Here is a 19,384-nt window from a genome sequence, read left to right on the forward strand (position 1 = left end):
TAAGAGGGTAAAAACCTATTGCAATAATGGTACTGAACACAAAAAGTGTCTTTTCACTGAAAGCTAAAAAACTTGTCCTTTGACTGCTACCAGATGAAGCATTTAATTTCTGTACTCTGCAGTAAGTTTCATAATGAACAGAATGAATATTAAACAACCACACAAATATATTTTTGGATGCAAATTATTCTCTTTTAAAAATTTTCATTTTCCCAACATACATAACTTTTCACTAATTCACTAAAAGCAGTTGTTAAAATATTTAAAAGCCTGCTTCCGTAAGTAGGTTCGTTTGGTAAAGTTTATATGGGCTCACTTTTATTGGAAGTATTTGCTATGACAGTATTTAACAATACTTGTATGTTTAAAAACATGTATTAATTCACTGGCATACTGAGATACAAGCCTTCGCACACAACCTAAAACCACTGACAGCCTTCCAGAATCACTGAAGAAGCTAACTGCACTCTTCCAGTACTTACATAAACAGATATAACAGTTTGTTTTCACAGAACCAAATAAAGGAAGACCGCATCACTGTACTTTGATAGCAGTTTTTTAATTTCTTACTGATATTGGCAAGCAATTACATATGTTGGGTGGCTTAAATCAACACAGACGAAATTGGGATGTCCTGACAACATGAACGACAACTACAGAGTTTAGAATTTTAAATAATATACACTGTGTGCTCTTTAAAACTAGATTTAAAACATTCACTTTGTAATCAGCATACTTAATAATTTACTAAATAATTAAAATACCCCTAATTCAATAATTCAAAATGTAATTTAAAGAGCTAATTTAACAATCACATAAAGTTTACCTGCTGCTTCATTATCTTTATCTGTTCCTTTTGCTTTCTCTTTTCTTCAGCTGCCATAATAGCTGAGAAACAAAAGCAAACAAAAAATGAATATCAGCAGAACATGACAAGAGATAGCTAACTTTTCATTAATACTTTCCACAATAATCTGCTAGCATGCACAAACTTTCACAAGTAATACTTACCTTGCTGTTTTTTTGCTTCTTTGGCAGCTCGAGCTTGTTCCTGCTTCTGGAGTTTTCTCAGTAGCTTGATTTGTGCTGCTTGCCTAGCTATTTCTGTTACAAAAAGAAAATATTAAGTTCATAAAAACAGTGCTGTCCAACAATAAATCCAGACACTTGCATGAGGTAAAGACATTTGCATGAGGTAAAGATAGAGGAAACAGTGGATTTGTTTTGCACACATTTATCTTGACAACATTTCACTATCAACTACCTTTAGTGGTATCTCACTTATCAGTAACTACATCAACAGTACAAATGAACACGAATACTTTCTACATAAAAGAAAATACTACTTTTGGAGAAAAAAATTACCTATTAAGTGATAGCATCAGGCCAATAATGTTGCTTCATTTAAAAACTGATTTCTTCTTTCTTTTTAATGCAGAAAACATTTGTCTCAGAGTAATAAATCAACGTTTTATTCAGAAAGCATGGAATTACTGTTTTCCTTATGAGTCACCTCATGTAATCAATCTTTTTTTAACAATGCAGTAAGAGCACACTCATCAGGATCACACGTCTCTAGCATGGCTACCTACAGCCAGCCACTCTTCTGCTAATTAGTAATCTCCTGAAGCATTCTACTGCTTTAAGTGAGAATATTTATGAAATTTGGATGAACTGTGCATGGACACTGATGTAAGACAGCTGTAGGAAGGATTTTCTGGGGGTTGAATTCAGCTTGCTATTCAAAGGACTGAGGTCCACGACCTCTTTGATAGCATTCTCCAAAATACTGTCAACTTCTTGTGCAATGACCAAGATGCAGGCAGACATATGGATGATATAGATAAGATGATGCTGTAGATAGGAAGGGTAGTGTAAATAGGTACACAACAAGGAAACCTTCAGGGCCAAGGGGAAACCATACAGAAGAAGTTACATCTTAACTGAAACAGAACCAGTGGCTGGAAGTTAGACTACATTATAGAGGAAAACTTAAGCTATGAAGTATGGAAGGCCAACAAATGCAGTGGACCACTTAGTCTGAATTAACACAATCCATAAGGAGGATGTAGTTAACGTTCAACATGCGTTTGAAAAGGACAGATGGGAAACAAACACCTATACTGCAAAAAACAGGGACGACAAATCAGACCACCTGTATTTCCATTCAACTAATATGTGCCACACTGAGCAAAATCTAAGGGCTTCTAAATCAAGCCAAGAAATCAAAAAAGAAATTAGGGAAACCAGAATTCTTGGTATCAAATGATAACCCAGATGTAATGGACATCTCACGGACACAGTAGAAGGATAATTAATAATACATGGTGTTGCCAGGTACCAACGTTACAGGAATATCAGAACGAGATGTACAGGCAGAAGACCAGCTTTCTATGCAAAGTGCAGTATCAAGTCACATAGCATAAAAACAACAAATGAAGAGACATCTATGTAGTCCATTTGGTGGAACCCTAAAAGAAGCTGTACAAAAGCAGTCTTCAAGCACGCATACTTCAAGTGAGCAACCTAGAAGCAGTTTAAAAAAAAAAAAAGTATACTTGTCCAGGTAAACACGGAGCCACATTTAAAAAAGGAAAAAGGTAGTCCATATGCAGGCCTTCAGAAAAGGAGGCCGTCATAGGAAAATGGTGAGCATGTAAAACATGAAAAGCTTGTTCAAATAAGAACAGGAAAGCCTATGACTGGCCAAACTTTAAGAGTTAGAAAGGCTAAAAAAGAATTTGAAGAGCACATTGCAAAGGATGCCTGAGCAGACAGTAAAAGATCTTTACATGCATCACAACAGGAAGCCAGAAATGTAATCAGTGGGACCTAACGACCAACAGGACAGAAATAAGAGCCTTAGAAAAAAGGGTTACTGAATTCCTTGTATCAATCTCTACTGCTGAAGATGTTGGGTAGATTCCCCTACTCAGTGCATTGTCTACAGCAGACAGGTCGGAAGAGCTAGATGAATTTGAGGTAAATATAAAAGAAGTATTAGATCAAGAAGGTAAGTCAGGTGTTAACAGATCACCAGGACGGGACAGAGTAAACTGAGAAACGTGAAGGAACATTAACATGAAACCACAGAGACATTGGTCTGGGTGTTTACTGTATTATTAACAACAGCCACTGTGTCATAGGACTGGCAACTCTCATCAACAAAAAAAAAAAAAGGGCTCTAGCAGAAGTCTTGGAAACTGCAGATAGGTTAGTCTGATTTTCCTTTCCTCTTTAGAGTCTTATTGTACATATTATGTCTTATATATACTTACTGAGTACATTATAAAACATCAGTTCAGACAGTTGGCGTGGCTTCTACAAAGGGAAACTCTGCCTAATTATGGGTTTCAATGAGAGTGTCAGTAACAGGGAGATAAAGAGAATTTAATGGACATAACATATTCAGAATTTCAGAAAGTATCTGACTAGGTTCTAAGTCAAACATTATTAATATAACTAAGCTGTTATGTCTTTGAAGTACAGCTTCACAGACTGAAAGCTCTTTAAATGATAGCAGGCGAAGGACAGAGATCAGCAGTCACCTTTTGTGATGAAGAAGAGTTAGTCGAAGGGTTTTTTTTCACAAATCAGTACTAGAACCAGCTTTATTTAGTATCTTTTTTCATCAATGAAACTTGTAAAGGGGACTGCAAAGTTAAATCCCAAAATGTGAAGATGTTATTAAGCATTCTGGAAAATCCAAGGCTGTGCTGACAGCAAGGATCTCTGGAAGAGCCCTGCAAAACAGTGGGAAAAGGTAGCAGAGAAGCTTCATCATAGATAAATGGAAGGTAATACACCTAGAAAAGAAATACTGAAATTAGAGGACACATTAAGAGGATCAAAGGGATGGAACCTTCTGAGAAAAGACTAAAAATATTTGGGCTCTTCAGTTTGGAGAGGAGAAGACTAAGGACAAAGAGGATCAAGGCCTGCAAAATCATCAAGGTGATGGATAACATAAATTGGAGAACTGTTATTCTCTAAACCCCACAATAATGGAACTAGGGAACACCCACTGACAGTAACAGAAGATCATTTTTTAAAAATTAAAATGGTCCAGTAGTTAGCAGACTTCTGGAACTTGTTGCCACAGCAGGCTGGTAGAGCAAACATTGTCAGGAGGTTAAAAAACAAAGAACAGGCTAATTCATGGGCAACAGTTCCATAAATGGAAAATAAATGGAGAAAGAAAAAAATGTGCTCTACATCATCACTCAGAAAACACCTCAGGACGCCACAGTGCATGTATGAGGAAATAAATGGACAAAGAAGCGATCAGGTTCACATGCTTTCTCCAAGCAGCATCTCCTATGGCCACTACTGAAGACAGAGCTCTGCGCTCAATGACCCCTGGGCTGAGCGCCACTGAGACATTTCTTATGTTCTCATGAGGGGAAAAAAGCAGCAAGGTAGATATGAACATATGTAACATCAAATACTATACATTCTGACTCTTCTTGTATATATAAACCATATGGGTTTGTTCATTTTATTAAATGCTACAGCATGTGGTGGGAAAATAGACATGAGAGGGTCCTAAATACTTCCCACCACCCCTTACAGTAGCCAATATAGGGAAAGGGAGGATACAAAGTGAAGCAAAATGGCTTAGTGACTTGGGCTTATCTTTTCCCACTGAGAAGAAAAGACTTCTGGAATCAGTTACTGTGTCTCAACAATAAATACACAGCCTCTCAGCAAATGCTACAATGCTTCAGCAGTTGACAAAGTTTCCTAATTCTCAGACTGAGCAAAAGGCGGTGACCTTAACACACAGGTAAAATAGCTGTGCAACACTGCAAGACATACCACGAATTAAGGCATTTCTAAAACTGCCTTCTGTCTGTCCATGTTTCCAAACCATTACCATTGCATGCCTTAAATATATCTATACAGAACAGTACTCTTTGCAGGCAACAAGGGAAAAAGATGCAAGGACATGATGCAAAATACAAGGTAGCTAACCAAACACGTGCACAGTCAGCACATGAAAGAACAATTAAGTCTTAAGTTAAAACAAACACCCTGACTCCTGGGCTGTAAGAATTTTTCATATTGGATCAGATGCATTCAGAAAATATGACACAGTTATGAACTAAAGAATTGAAATTAAAAACTCATGTATCTGATGTTTGTTTAAAACCAGGCCCTCGTGCTTCTGACATATAGTAGTACTTGTTATCATGGAAGTTCTACTGTCAACATTGGTACTACTTATTATAGGATCCTATTCAACCTTATGGGCATTCAAATCTTGTCACTTATCAGGCATTTCACAAGAAAAGTATTTTCCCTGGAACAGCCAAAAGCTTCACAGAAAGGCTAACTTCAGTGGTTCTCAATTTCAATTTCTAGGTCCACTGTTGTTTGAGCTGATACAGGAGAAAACAAAGATCTGTTAATTTTTGTCAATTTAAAAAATACATCAGTGGTAACCAGATTATTGGATGTCTGCTTTCTTAGATTTTATAAACTGAATAGTATAACTGTAGAGTAAGCTTTTACACATGCATTTACACACACACATCTTCCTTTGAATCATATATATATATATATATTTAATGCTCTTGAAAAAGGCTTCAATAAAAGCATGTGGCAAATTTCCAAAATAAAATGTTGCATACTAATACCCTAGTGAAACACATCACTCCTCTTCAGAAAACACATTAACTCTCTATATACTGATACCCTCTGTTTGTGAAAACAATCTTACCTTGAGCCTGGAGCTTTCTTAAAAGCTTTGCATCGGTGTTGTCTAGAAATTCAGTGCTACCAACATTCGGAGGTCGGCCTTTGCGTCGTCTCATCCTTGACTCCTCTCTAGAGTGCTGTCTGTCTGGATTCGGTGGTCGTCCTCTACGCCCTTCCATAGCTCTGATACGGGGAATGACTTCCTCTTCCTTCAGAAGACACCACTGCACACCCTTTTAATTGACACATTTCACAGAGGTATTATAAACACAAATTTAAAAAAGGAAAAATAAATCTAAGATGCTTGAGAACATGAACAGCAAGAGATTTTTTTTCCCCCCCCACATAAGTTATATATATATAAAATATGCGAGAGCTGTGATGTACTATTTGGGTAGTACAATGTTTTGATGATGCACAGAAGCTATATATTGAGAGCTTAACACTATGAAATTTTGTAAATTGTGCTACTGTGCAAGATTCTGAAGACTATTCAGTGACATACACAGTTATTACCTAGCAGGTATGCCACTACTGTGATATTTTTAATTATTTATGACCTAATTGCTTATTGTTCAACCCTTTTTAAAAGGCAAAATAGATTCTTCCTTATTCTGTAAACTAAAAAATAACTCCTCTGCTTTTATATAATCCACTGCTCAACATGAATGAAAAAATGTGTCAAGCTACGAGTCACTGTCTTCCAACTGTTAGTATTTACAGAAATTTGGACATACAAAACAATCAAATGCAGTAGTGCATTTTCAAATATTGCTTTCTGCGGTGTTGTAGATCTCAACAACTGATTTGAAGAAAACACAGACTCATTTTAATCTTGAAGTTTTATTTAGTACAATGTAGTTCTCCCCTCATCCACTGCAAGAAAGTTAATTTCTGTGCCAACTTGAAGCAGTCAAAAGTTTTTAACTTTTGAGAATCCATCTATCTGAACTAGAAGTTATGTTAACTATATTCTCTAAACACAGTATGCAGCACTACATTAAACCCTTTCTTTCACAATTACTACTGGTTTTCTGTGGAATCTCAAAAACAAATACTGAAATACTTTGTTAATACAAATACCCAAGTTAGTCCTCACATAGAAATAGCTTTACTTTAACTGATAAAAAGTAGAGTTCATTGCATCTACTAAGCAGAACAGGAGCACAGTCTATCTGATCCTGTTTGACTGAACATGAGTATTTCAAAATAGTAACGTCTTTTACCATTTTCCCAAGTTTTTGAAAAATGCAGGGAAAAAATGTAAGCTAAGTATCCTTCAGGACTACTCCATAATTTGCCTTAAAAGGGTTTGTAAAAGATTTTGAAAATGTCTGTTAAAGCAAGAATGAAAGCTGATAACTTAACAGTAATTAAATATCCGTTCAGAAAAAAATAATTTGCGTTACCAAAGTTTTTACACTCATACGTGCATAAATACTGAAATCAAATTTGCTGTACCACAAAATACATTTTTTATTTGCTTACTCTGACAATTTATCTTTTAATTCTTTCTGCTCATTCTTCATAATTACAAATGTTTAACATAAGATTCAACAAAAGAAATGGCATTTTGCTAATGAAACATTCAGATTCCAAGGAAGTGATCAGTATCTGCAAAGATACCTTTTTTTGAAGTCTGAATCACTCCCAGTTAAGACCATACCAAGAGGACATCTCACACTTAGTTTACAGACATTCCAAAGAGCTTTGTTATTAGCTGTGTTCCTAAAACCAAGCTGTTCAGAATCATGACCTTAACACTATGTGTACAGTGCATCATCACTAAGGACTTTTTAATGCAAAATAGTCACCTCTACCACTTAAACAGAAGTTAATTCATCTTCTATCTTTAAGAGTACTACTTAGGCATACACTTTCATTTCACTGTCTAGTACCTGACTTACAATTTATCACAGGTTCAGTCTGTTGAGCAATGTAAGCGAGATTTAATACTGTACTTATCACCTACACCAACCTCCAACCTAGGAAATCTTATCCCAGAAACTGCAAGTGCTGAGGGCGGGCAGGGAAGGCAAAATAGAATTCAAAGAAAAGGAGGAGAAGCAGACATAGTTCAAGAAGTACCTTAGATCCTGCAGTGAGATTGCTCTTGCTCTGTATTTGTATTTTCTATGGTTACTGATACTAATGATAACAAATATGTGCAAAAAAAGAGATAGAGGTCTACAGGATCGCTAGTGCCACAGAGACCACGGATGTATATTACATTTTCCTAATGCCTCCCAGGAGAGAAACTAGAGGCCATCAAATGAAACCAGTAGAAGGTTCAATAAGCAAAAGGAGCTGGCGTTCCAAGGAATGGGGAGAAGACTGTTTAAAGTCCTGCCAAAAGACATTGTGGATGCAACAAGTTTCCACAAGGGAGGACAAGACAAAAATAGTCCAGAACAGATCTATTAAGGTTTAAGCAGGAGTTAATTGACCATCTATATTTTGTGCTCAGATATCCTTTAAAATCTGACCCAAAATACATTTCTATTAAAAGAACATACAATCTGTTATTCTGTAGATTTTCCATATTCTAAGGAAAAAATATGGGGGTTGTGCCCCAACATAGGAGAATCAGGGGCATCCATAAAATCTAAGCTCCACTACACAACCATTAGAAGAAAAATGGGAATAACACTATAAAATGTTGTGTTTTATTGTTGAAACTAATCAAAATAAGAACTTAATTCAATTTCTCACCTTCAGGCACCTACCATCTATTGCAATACTGTACTGTGATCAGGACACTTGCCCAAAAGGCACCAGATAACTATGCGTGGGAGCAGAATCAAGCTCAAAGCCTGTTAACCAAATTAATGAACAAAACCATAGGCACCTTGCAAGAAGCAGCTATCCTCGTTTATTTCAGTTTAGATTTGTGAGAAAAAGTTAACAACAAAGCTTTCTAAATTGAATTGCAGAATTCAGAACAGGAGAAACATTTTAAATTCCAGTTTCTAGAAAAGGAAGCAAATAATTACTACTACATGACAAATGCATATGACAGCTGATTTTATAGTTGGCTGTTCTGTATGGTATTTCTATTGCATCTGTAATGAACATTTTAGATTTCTAAATACTTATTCACAGAGTAAGTCTCTTAAGTAAACAGCAGTAAGCTTAAGATTGGCTTAAAAGAGGTAGACTTCATGCCTTATAGAGATGCACTATATTTGTTCCGAGGAAGCACCATAATCAGATACTCTGAGAAAGACTAATGTACATAGGAGTTACTTCACAAAAAGGAGATAGGGAAAAGTACTTGAAGCACTTCCCTCCTCTCCCGTTCCTGAATTCAGCTGCCTTCCTAGGCAAGCATTCAGACTTGGGGATGGGACGCAGATATTTTCACAGCTTTATGCAAAATCTTACTGGGAAAAAAAGCGCATGCCATGTTTACCATGACTTAACGATGACTCCCAGAGAGCTATATCCAGGTTTAAAAGTCTGTATTTTGCCCTTACTGATACTTCATCTTCAACTAAAATGGATCTGAATGGAGCTGCACGAAGAGTCAAGTTTTCACTAACTACATAATGACCCTGCAAAGGGAAAGGCTGAGAGAGCTGGGACTGTTCAGCCTGGAGAAGAGGGGGACCGGGGGGCTCTCAGCAATGTGTACAAATACCTGGAGGGAGGGTGCAAAGAGGACGGGGCCAGGCTCTTTTCAGAGGTGCCCAGTGACAGGACGAGAGGCAATGGGCACAGACTGAAACACGGGAGGTTCCCCCTGAATATCGGGAAACGCTCTTCCACCATGAGGGTGACTGAGAACTGGAACAGGGGGCTCAGGGAGGTTGTGGGGTCTCCCACCTTAGAGATTTTCAGCAGCTGTATGGACATGGTCCCGGGTAACTGGCTCCAGGTGACCCTTCTTGAGCAGGGGGGTTGGACAAGGTGACTTCCAGAAGTCCCTTCCAACCTCAACCATTCTGCAATTCTGTGATGGATACCCTTGCTGTTATTTATCAATCAAAGCCAGCAAGATGCAATCTTAGGGCACAGCTCAGTATCACTCCACAACACTCTCTTTCACCTACTACTTGATACAGTATTCCTATCCGTATTACTCAAACTCTTAAGGACCTGTGCCCTCTCCATCACCCCAAATCACATTCACACTAATCTTTCTAAACTACAGCAGTTTAAAGCTCCAGGTCCTGTCACTGAACTTCCGCATTTGCAAAACTTCAAACATTCCTCTAACCCTACTATTTCACGGCCCACTTCTGCCAGATATGCTTCTCTGTTAAAGCAGTTAACCACTGCTTTGAATAACCTGTAATATCTGGTTGCTTGTATACCAGGGGCACTATCAGAAGCACGTAATCCATGTATTTTTGGCTTGCTATAGGTAATTCTTCAATATAACTGATTAAGCCCTTAAATCATTTTCTTCACATCTTGTTTCATCTTTGAGCTTTGTGAAACTTACCCAATCACTTTGGATGCATGCTGCATGTCTCAAAAGATGAGAGAAATATATAACGAAGAAAGGGAAGAGTAACCATGAAAGGCTATACAGAATAATCAAAGTTACAGCAAAAGCAGAAATACAATTCCTGGAATTACCTCCAGACATCCATAAAGATATGATTACCACATATTGTTTTGAAGCTGGACAACTGAAAATTTTTCAGTAAAAAGGGTGCAAATTCTCTTCATGAAGTACCAGTATCACATACTGTTTTTCTAAGTGCATATTATCAGGCTGAGTGTAGCTCAACCGTTTACATTATAATCTTCTCATTCAAAATGTCATATATAAAATGTAAATACATTTTAGCACATCTGAAACAGCTGCCCTCAATCCCTTTTTTTACGAGAAAACTTTTCTTTTGTTTAACCAAGTCTTAATGGAACCTACCATAAACTACACAAGTAGAAACTACAGTGAGATCTACAGCAACTTAATATTCATACTGCCAACCTTGCCTACAGAAACCTGCCCTTCCCAATGCCTTCATTCTTAAGTTTTGTAGCATCAAAGAAGGGCAAAACCTGCAAATCATCTTATGAATTAAAGGGAGAAGAAAGAGATAACTAGAGAAGGGGACAAGACTAATGAACCAACATGGGCAACAGACACAAAAATGTAACAGGGTAAAAAGAGAGCAGATACCCCAACATTACATTACGTTCACAACATAAAGAATTATTTCAATCAAGCCATTCAGGTACATAATGAAGTTCACAACTACATGAACTTGCAATTGTTGTTTTATTAAGGCCAAACATGAAGAGGGTTTAGCAAAGTTTTACCCTGTAAGCCAGGAATCAGGAAGCACCATCTAGAAGTAGCTGCTTCCTATGAAATCAGTCTTTATTGCTTTCAAATTTATACTATGTAAACATGATGTATTTCTACAGGGTATCACAAGGACATAAGGCTTAAGTAGAGCCTGAATTCAAGATTGCTGAGAGCACGATTTCTGTCCACGTTCCTGTAGCAACATACTCAGGATACTTATCTTTTAAAGAAGAAAATACATACACTGACAAAAGTCCAAAAAATTTCGTGCACATCCTGAAGAAACGGCAACGTGACCAAAATACAGTAACACAGTATGGCACAAACATAGTAGTAATCTCCTTGAAATTATAATTTTACTTATCCTTGTGTGGTTTACCTACACGAAGTCTAAGAGTTCTACCACTGTAAAGCATAACTGGTCTAAGTCAGCATTCCTTCCCATAAAAATCTCATGCTTCAGAAAGCTCAGATGGTATTCTCAAAACAGGAAACACTTGTATTTAAGCATGTATTTTTTATATATTATGCAGACGAATACATGAAAAGAGTGTGATTTAATGCATACACATAACTCTATCAATATTAGGTTTATACAGTAAAGGAAGAAATAAGAGTTTTACTCAGAAATATCTGAATACTGACAAAGATAAAATATGTAGCTCAGAGTTCTTTTGTACTAGACAAATCCAGGCTCAGAGCTGATCATAAGGCATGCCGAACTCCTGCAACCTCCTAATAAAAAATCACTGAGAGGAGCGGTTTTCAACATTGCCCAGGATCAAGCTCTCAGCATTTCAATATAACTACCATTAAGACATAAGCACAATTTTTAGAAAGAATTAGCTAAAAACAGGCAATGCTTCAGATTGTAGCAAAAATTACTTCACCTAAATTTAAGTTAATGTTCCTTGGATCAAAGACTTTACTTTTTAAAAAGTGGATACCTGCGGTCCATCTCTGGCTTCATAGAAGTCACCCACTCCTATTTTTGCACTGAAGCTGAAATTGTCCCTTGAGATATCCATTATTCCATTTCTGCTGAGATACTGAAAAAATCACATATTTTTCCACTTCAGCTTGTAAATAATTACAACCCAGCTTTGATGTACAGCTAACTTTGTGAGTGTAATGTTTTGCATATTCTATCAAAGGGATATGCATTTATACGAGATCAAATCAGTAACAGACTGAGATACATTATGCCTCACATCACAGGATATTTTGAAATAAATATCTTTATTGGAGGGGGAAAAAAAAAAAGGCTTTTTTTAATTGCAAGCATGCTTAGTAGCATTAGAACACAGAAGTTAAAAAGAGGAATGTACCTTTACTACTTCAGGATACTGTCTCAGCTTCTTTCCACAAGGTGCAAAATATGCTACTTCTCCTTGAAGACGACCACCAAAGTTTCTTATTCGGGTTTCTCTTTGCCAGCTAGAGTGATATGAAATAGTTGCATACAACAACACACTTTTTAAAAAACAATTAATGTCAATTTAAGATTATTACATAAAAGGAAAAAGGCACGTATCTAAAATGTGACAAGAGTATCATAAATCAAACAGGCAAAACCAGAAATTGTTATTATCTAGATTGTCCAAACTCTGACTCTATATGGATTTATTTATATCAAGCTACTTGCATATTACCAGATTTTAAAAAGCTTAGAACTATATTTCAGGGAGTTATTTGGAGTCTATACTGGCTCAGATTTAACAACAGGATTAATTTCCAGTGGCAAAACTTCTAAGAGACAGGTCAGGTTTGCAAAAGAACAAATTTGATGCACAAAAATTAACACGTGAAATATGCTGACACTTTTAGAGATCCACAGTCACTGTGAGTTGGAAATCTAAATTGTTGAAGATCTTTCCTTATTATTCAGGCTCAAAAATTTTTTAACTGTCATTTCTTTACCAACTGACTTTTGAAGGTATTAACCTCCCTTCAAGGAATATAAAGTATACACATAACCTACCCATATTCGAGAGGAACACGCAGCTCACGTTCATCTGTTACTCTTCGTCTTTTTGAAATACCTAAAACAGAGTTTCTGATTAACACCTAAGAGAATTTACAAAATGAAAACGTGTTGCTAAAATATGCTTTTTATATCCCCAAACCAAAACATAAATAATTTTTACATTCTAGCCATTACATACCTCAAGTACCAAGAAAATTAATGTAACTATTCTCCTTTTGAAATACATTTTCCTCTAAGTTTCCTTTAACCTCTTCTTCTAAAATTGTAAACAGAAGAAAACCTAATTACGCCATACTGAACTGTTTGCCTTGTTTGGCTCTCTCAGATATGGCTAAAATAATTCCTTGCACACCTGTTTTTCTACACTAGACCATATTTAAATTTTTTCAGTACAGAAGATGAAAATGAAAACACTCTTTACTTTAAAAGTCCATGTATTATAATAGGCTCGGCCTTCAAAGAACACTGTGTCTAGACTGCAGTCAACCACCAAATGCAGAAAATTTTCAAGATTATTCCAGCTTTTCAAAGTTCAAACAGAGGTGTTTGGTGCTAGTCAAGAGACTGAATCAATAATACAATAGAGACAATTGCCAAACATGGGGTTTTACAGAGTGCCAAAGGCTGATACTTTTCTCAGGCCTCTTTGAGAGAACTGCAGGACATGCACTATGTACACAGACAAACTTTTGGAAGATGCATTTCTCAAAAAAGTAGTCTGGACTTTGTGTAAAGAACGTGACCTATCTCTTCCCTGTGGAAACGGACATGGGAGACTATCATCATCAGACTGAACCCTTGAAACTTGCTCCAACCTCTTGCGGGCAGGAGTGTCACGTGGTGCGATGGCACAGGTTTCCAGCTGAGATGCCTGCACGATCTGGAAGCAACTGCTAAGAGTCCTCTACAGAAAGCACGGATGAACTGCCCATGCTTGGATGCCAAACTTTGTGGACACGTGTCTGCAGTCTTAAACTAACATGACTGATGATTACATTACTTCTAATAGTCACAGTGGAGGGAGGGAGATTGCTTGTCCAAATACAAGTGAATTGAAAAAATGAGGTGTCCAGTGAAAAACATATAGAGAAGAGACACAAGACCTCTTCGGTGACTGACCAGCTTTAGGTAAAATGGACACAAAAATATTTTAATTGTATTACAGTGAGTCTTACTAGGAAAAAGTACTACACCTAAAACAAGGACACAAAATTAATTTATTCTACCTCCCACCTCTCCGAACAGACAAAAATCCGCTACCGGCCTTTTCAAAGCATCATAAATCAACACAGATTCCTGAGCAAAAAAATTAGCTTTGTATTTTAACAATTTGGATTACTCCTAATGCATGGGAAATATTTTACAAACTGTGTGGTGAATAGGCCTGTTTCTGGGAAAAATATGAAGTAGATCACATTACACTGTTTCAAAGTTAATGCACTTGATGACATGCAATGAAATTCCTATTCCACTGAATCAAAATATAAAACCAATTTATGAGCGCATGTCCCCACTTAAAGATCTACTTACTTGCATGTTAATTAAATATCAAGTTTCTAATTCAAAGTAGTAAATATGCAATTTCATTTAATTGTTACCATGCAAATTGAGAAGTGTGACTTTCAAAAATGCATTCTTTTCTGTAGCAGTAGTAATTAATAAATCTTACAAATTAGTCACCAAATGAAGGATTATAAACACTATGTAACATCAGGCAAATGCTAAATGTACTTTTCATGAACCTTTTAAAAATAATTCCTTGCATGTAATCCATAAATTCTACTGAGAATTTTGAAGGAATAATGAATAAAGTTATATTTTAACTAAATACAGTTATTAAATTTATTGAGGAAGGGGCAGAAATTAAAAGATTCAGAATGCAAACTATAATGCATAGAAATTAGAAATAAATAAAAGTAACTAGTTTATAATAAATTCGTAAATAATAAAGACTAAACAATGAAGAATTTTAATGTAATAAATATCAACCCTGGCTATTTCATCCTACCTTCTCTCAAACAATTATGTGAGCTAAAATGTCCTGGACTAAGCATAATGTTCAGGTTTTGAGAACTTGCAATTCTACTAACTGATTTTAATGTCCGTTGCAAACACTCATGAAAAGATCACAGAATCACACAATAACCCAGGTTGGAAGAGACCTCAAAAGATCATCTGGTCCAACCTTTCGTGGGAAAGGGAGCCTAGATGAGATTAACTAGCACCCTGTCCAACCGCATCTTGAAAACCTCCAGTGTCAGGGACATGACCACATCCCTGGGGAGGTTGTTCCAGTGAATGATTGTTCTTCCTGTAAAAATTTCTTTCTTATGTCCAGGTATCACTTGATACCAGTGTCTAAACTACTTTTGTGACTACTGTTACAACACATGCCGCTTAGATGTTACATTGTACTATAACAAAAGACATTCAGGTACCACAGTGTGTACTTGGTGTAAGAGTAGATGGTGCTGTCCCAAGAAAAACCGCAGGCTGGGACTCAGGACATAAGGCAGCTGGTGCAGAGCTTGGGGTCTTTGCTACTTGGAGATTAAGCGGGGTGGAATGAGCTGCAAGACCAATGGAAGAGCTCTTTGCAGAGGACGAAGCTTTATTCAGTTTCAGTGGAGTTTTTTCTCCCTCAGTGTCTGTATCGGATTCATCTTGATCTTTATCATCCTCATCATCTTCATCCTCAGACCCTTCTGTATCTGACTCAGAATTACTGTCAGACTCTGTTTAAAAATACAAGTGTGGCAAAATGCACATTATGACTTGATAACCAATGGCAAATACATTTAAGTTCTAACACTTGAAAAGTCTTTTGTCTTATTAAATAAGAAGCTTTTCTGACTTCAGGGGTTTTTTTAGAACAGCTCTTGAGTATAAATAGAAGGTTATAATTAACTACCTAACCTTTAAAATGCCTACAAATACGACAGCATAAAGAAATCCTGCATGATATTGCACTCTTGTTTCAGATGGAATTCTTTCATTTTCCATGAGGAGATGAGAGACAGAAGCTGCAGTATTTTAAGAGACTGTACACCCTAGAATGAGCTACAGCTAAGACATCCCATGAGCCAGGCAGCGGTTGAACACTACCACAGGAAGGACACTTCACAGGCTGTGAAATCTAGCATGAAAAGGAAGCAAACGATGGAACTGGGTACAGGCTGAAAGGTGTCAGAATTGGAAGTGTGGCGATCTAGGCAAAGGAAGAGTTAAAGGGTAGACAGGATAAGGAACTAAAGACAGGCTACAGCTGTGAGGAAAAGAAAGAGGATTAGTATAGGGTGTGTGGATGAGAGGGGGGAAAGAGAATGATGAAGGTGCAGCTGGACCCAAGGGATATTGGCACACAGGGGAGAAAGGAGTGACTGGGAATACAATCAACTCTTTAAAACAGGCCTTGCCTTTCTGAATTGCTGAAGAGCCTTTAAAATAGTAGTCTGAATGCTATCTATGAACACTGCAGCCCTTACAACTGTCCTGGTAATTTTCTCTAATCTTGCTCATTGACTATTGTGCTCCTGAATGAAGCCTAGAAACATGCTTTTCCTGCCACTCTTGACAATTTGAAGGCCTTTGTTTAGTCCCTCTCTGGTTGGGCAGCTTGTTCTGCAGCCAGGCTCTGCCTGCCAGAAGAATTAACCATCAACCAGCCTATTCTCTCCATCACCCTCCTGGGCACCTTGCCACATAGGCAGTACATGAGCTGCAGGCTGAGTGATTGATCTGGAAGGTAGGTAGGTCTCTGACAGCCTTTCCAGAAGGCTGCAGAGCCATCTTACCAGGACAGCTGAAAATATATTTGCCATATGACCAAGTAACAGATATGATTTTGGATATGACACAATGGGGAACTGGGAGCCATGTGCTACTTTCCAGGGTATCTGTAGGACACTGTGTGGGCCATGCTGCCCCAACATTTCCTAGCCCCTATTTTAAAATATGGTACAAAATGCATGTTTTCAACACTCAAAAATAAAGTTTCTGCTTTTCCTATTAAAAAGGTTAAACCACCTGATTGGCTATCATCAGAATCATCATCTTCATCGTCCTCATCTTCATCTTCGTCGTCGTCGTCATCATCATTTGAGTCGTCAGAGTCCTTACTGCTGGGGGCATCTGAGTCTACCCCTCTGAACTGCTCCACCACCAGTTTTGCAGAATGAAGGCGGTGTTGTGTTTTTACTGCATTTACTGCATTATTGCTGACTGTTTTATCCTTTCCTGAACCAGGTAACACAGGAGAGGTAGAGGGCATAACAGATGTCCGGTTACCAGTTGTTTTTTTCCCACATGCACTCAAGTTTACTGGCAAAGAAAAGGGGGCACTACTAGAAATGGCTACACTTTCATTGATCTTGGTCTGGGATTTCAGTTTCGTAGTAAGTGCAAGAGGAGCCTCCTGGATGACGCTCTGAATAACTCCATTGGGTTGGTGATTACCTAAAAGTGCATTTGTCAGGAATGGATTAGAATGGTTGTTTTCCAAGGATGTGAGTTTTTGATGAGCTGGTGAACTAGATGTTGGTTTGGGGCTTGACAAAGCTGCAATAACCTTCTTCAGGTTCTTAGATGATTCCTGTTTCTTTAGCTGTGCTGCTGGGAATGTCTGTTTATATTGTTCCTAAAGAAATAAGAAGACACAGGAATAAAATGTGGAATTTTTATTTATTTATTTATTTATAGTATTCAGGCAGGTGAACTCTATGAAATCTTAAACATCCGCTAAGCTATTTTTAGTAGATCAAAAGTAGGTGCTAGCTACAACAGAAGAGATGAGTAACTACAAGTTATGTACGTCTCTCTCTTGATTTTCACTGTAAATGAAGTAGAAAAAGACAAACTGAACTCCAGACGAAGCTGATCTAAATTACGTAGAGAAGCTTCTTCACTTGCTACATGGCTCTAGACAATCATTTTCATAAAGATATTAAGCATCTTGAAAAAAGAAATTTTTAAAGAGAGACTACTCTTATATACTGGCATAGGAAACACCCTACTTCTTACTCATTTCAGCATATAAAAATCTCATTAGTGAATGTAAAACTAACTTTAATAATTTGTTCATTTTAAAGCACAAGGTAAATACAACACACTAATGGCAACAATGCTAGCAGAAAACCAAGAGAAGGCTCTTGGCATAGAAAAATTTTATCAAAAGAAAACATGGGAAAAAAGATATTACTCAGAAATACTGTGCTATGCTAGTTTTTTAAATCTGAAAAAGTAGTACTTGAAAGTTCTTCAGGTAAAACTTAATCAGTAGTGGCTCAGAAATGCATGTAAAGCTTACACTGTCTTTAGTCTCAAGACTCTTCCAAGGAAGAAGAAAATACATCATCATTGATGGAAGAAAATAACACAATGGATAAAGATGGTACGTTTTAAATCAATTTTTAAATATTAAGTCAAATACAATACATTCTTGAAGTTACTAATATTTAAAAAATGAATATGAAATTATGAAAACCTATAAAATAAATATTCACACAGTGCATGTTTCCAGTAAAAGTTTTAAAGAAATCAAACCACTAAATGGGTGACGTATCATCAGCTAGAGACTCATAACCTGAATTTGACAGCAGAAGCCACTTCCAATGGCAAAGACATATGTTTTTATAATCATAATTTATTTAGCCATTCCAGGTAAATGACTAGCTTATTTGAATTTTCTGAAGTACCTGGGAGCTGAAAGGAAAAAATAGTGTTTCTATTCTGGTCTGGAATAAAAACGATGTGATAAAAGTATTTTTCAGTCCTCACCGAGGACTGCGAGTTAGCTGTGAATCAGAGTTCAGTCTACTCTTCACCGATACTACTTAGTTTAAAACAAAGTTTGTTTTTAATAATGAAACTTGCCTTGATAAATGTACTTTTTTATATATTTGTTTACGTATCTCTCTCTCTCTCAAGCCTCAACATTTCTAAAATGCTAGATTTTCTCTTCTAATCCCCATTCAAATCTAACTGAATAGAAAATATGAAAATTTATCACTAGTCGCCATAACCACTATTAACAAAATAAATAAACTGAGTATCTATAAAGAATTTTTATAAGTTACAGAACTGTTAAGACATGTAATCATATTGTAGAGTCCTGACCAGAAAAAGGAAGATCAAATGTATTGCAGTAGCCATACTGAGTTTTAATAGCTATCAGTGCATGAATATCCTTGTGTCTTTAAAGAGCAAACAAAACCCAAGATTGAATCAAGCTTTTTTTTTTTAAAAAAAAAGGCTTTCAGCTACTTTGTTTAAAATCATGATTAAAATAGGTAATTTTAACTACTTTGACTTAAAACTATCCAACTTGAAACAAAGCAAAGCCATGCTTACATACTAGATATAGAAAGTATTAAATCAGCATTCTGACTGAAACTAGGAGCAGCACAGGAAAAATATCTAGGCCACACAATTTACCC

General features: G+C 36.8%; 1 protein-coding gene across 20 annotated transcripts in view; it reads right to left on the bottom strand.

The window, feature by feature from the left end:
- Nucleotides 1–19,384, bottom strand: part of BAZ2B (bromodomain adjacent to zinc finger domain 2B) — a 165,513-nt gene that overhangs the window by 40,940 nt on the left and 105,189 nt on the right. For 13 of the 20 annotated variants that reach the window (XM_052791123.1, XM_052791117.1, XM_052791121.1 and 10 more), the window contains 8 exons: nucleotides 16,977–17,586; nucleotides 15,389–15,685; nucleotides 12,945–13,005; nucleotides 12,292–12,400; nucleotides 11,911–12,012; nucleotides 5,723–5,933; nucleotides 1,012–1,104; nucleotides 827–888 (listed from right to left, as the gene is read on the bottom strand). In XM_052791123.1, the coding sequence (XP_052647083.1) occupies nucleotides 827–888; nucleotides 1,012–1,104; nucleotides 5,723–5,933; nucleotides 11,911–12,012; nucleotides 12,292–12,400; nucleotides 12,945–13,005; nucleotides 15,389–15,685; nucleotides 16,977–17,586 (1,545 nt within the window). The remainder of the gene's footprint in view (nucleotides 1–826; nucleotides 889–1,011; nucleotides 1,105–5,722; nucleotides 5,934–11,910; nucleotides 12,013–12,291; nucleotides 12,401–12,944; nucleotides 13,006–15,388; nucleotides 15,686–16,976; nucleotides 17,587–19,384) is intronic. The other 7 variants (XM_052791133.1, XM_052791129.1, XM_052791132.1 and 4 more) reach the window with 3 other exon arrangements.

The sequence above is a fragment of the Harpia harpyja genome, chromosome 7 (assembly GCF_026419915.1).
Source record: "Harpia harpyja isolate bHarHar1 chromosome 7, bHarHar1 primary haplotype, whole genome shotgun sequence".
NCBI classification, from domain to species: Eukaryota; Metazoa; Chordata; class Aves; order Accipitriformes; family Accipitridae; genus Harpia; species Harpia harpyja.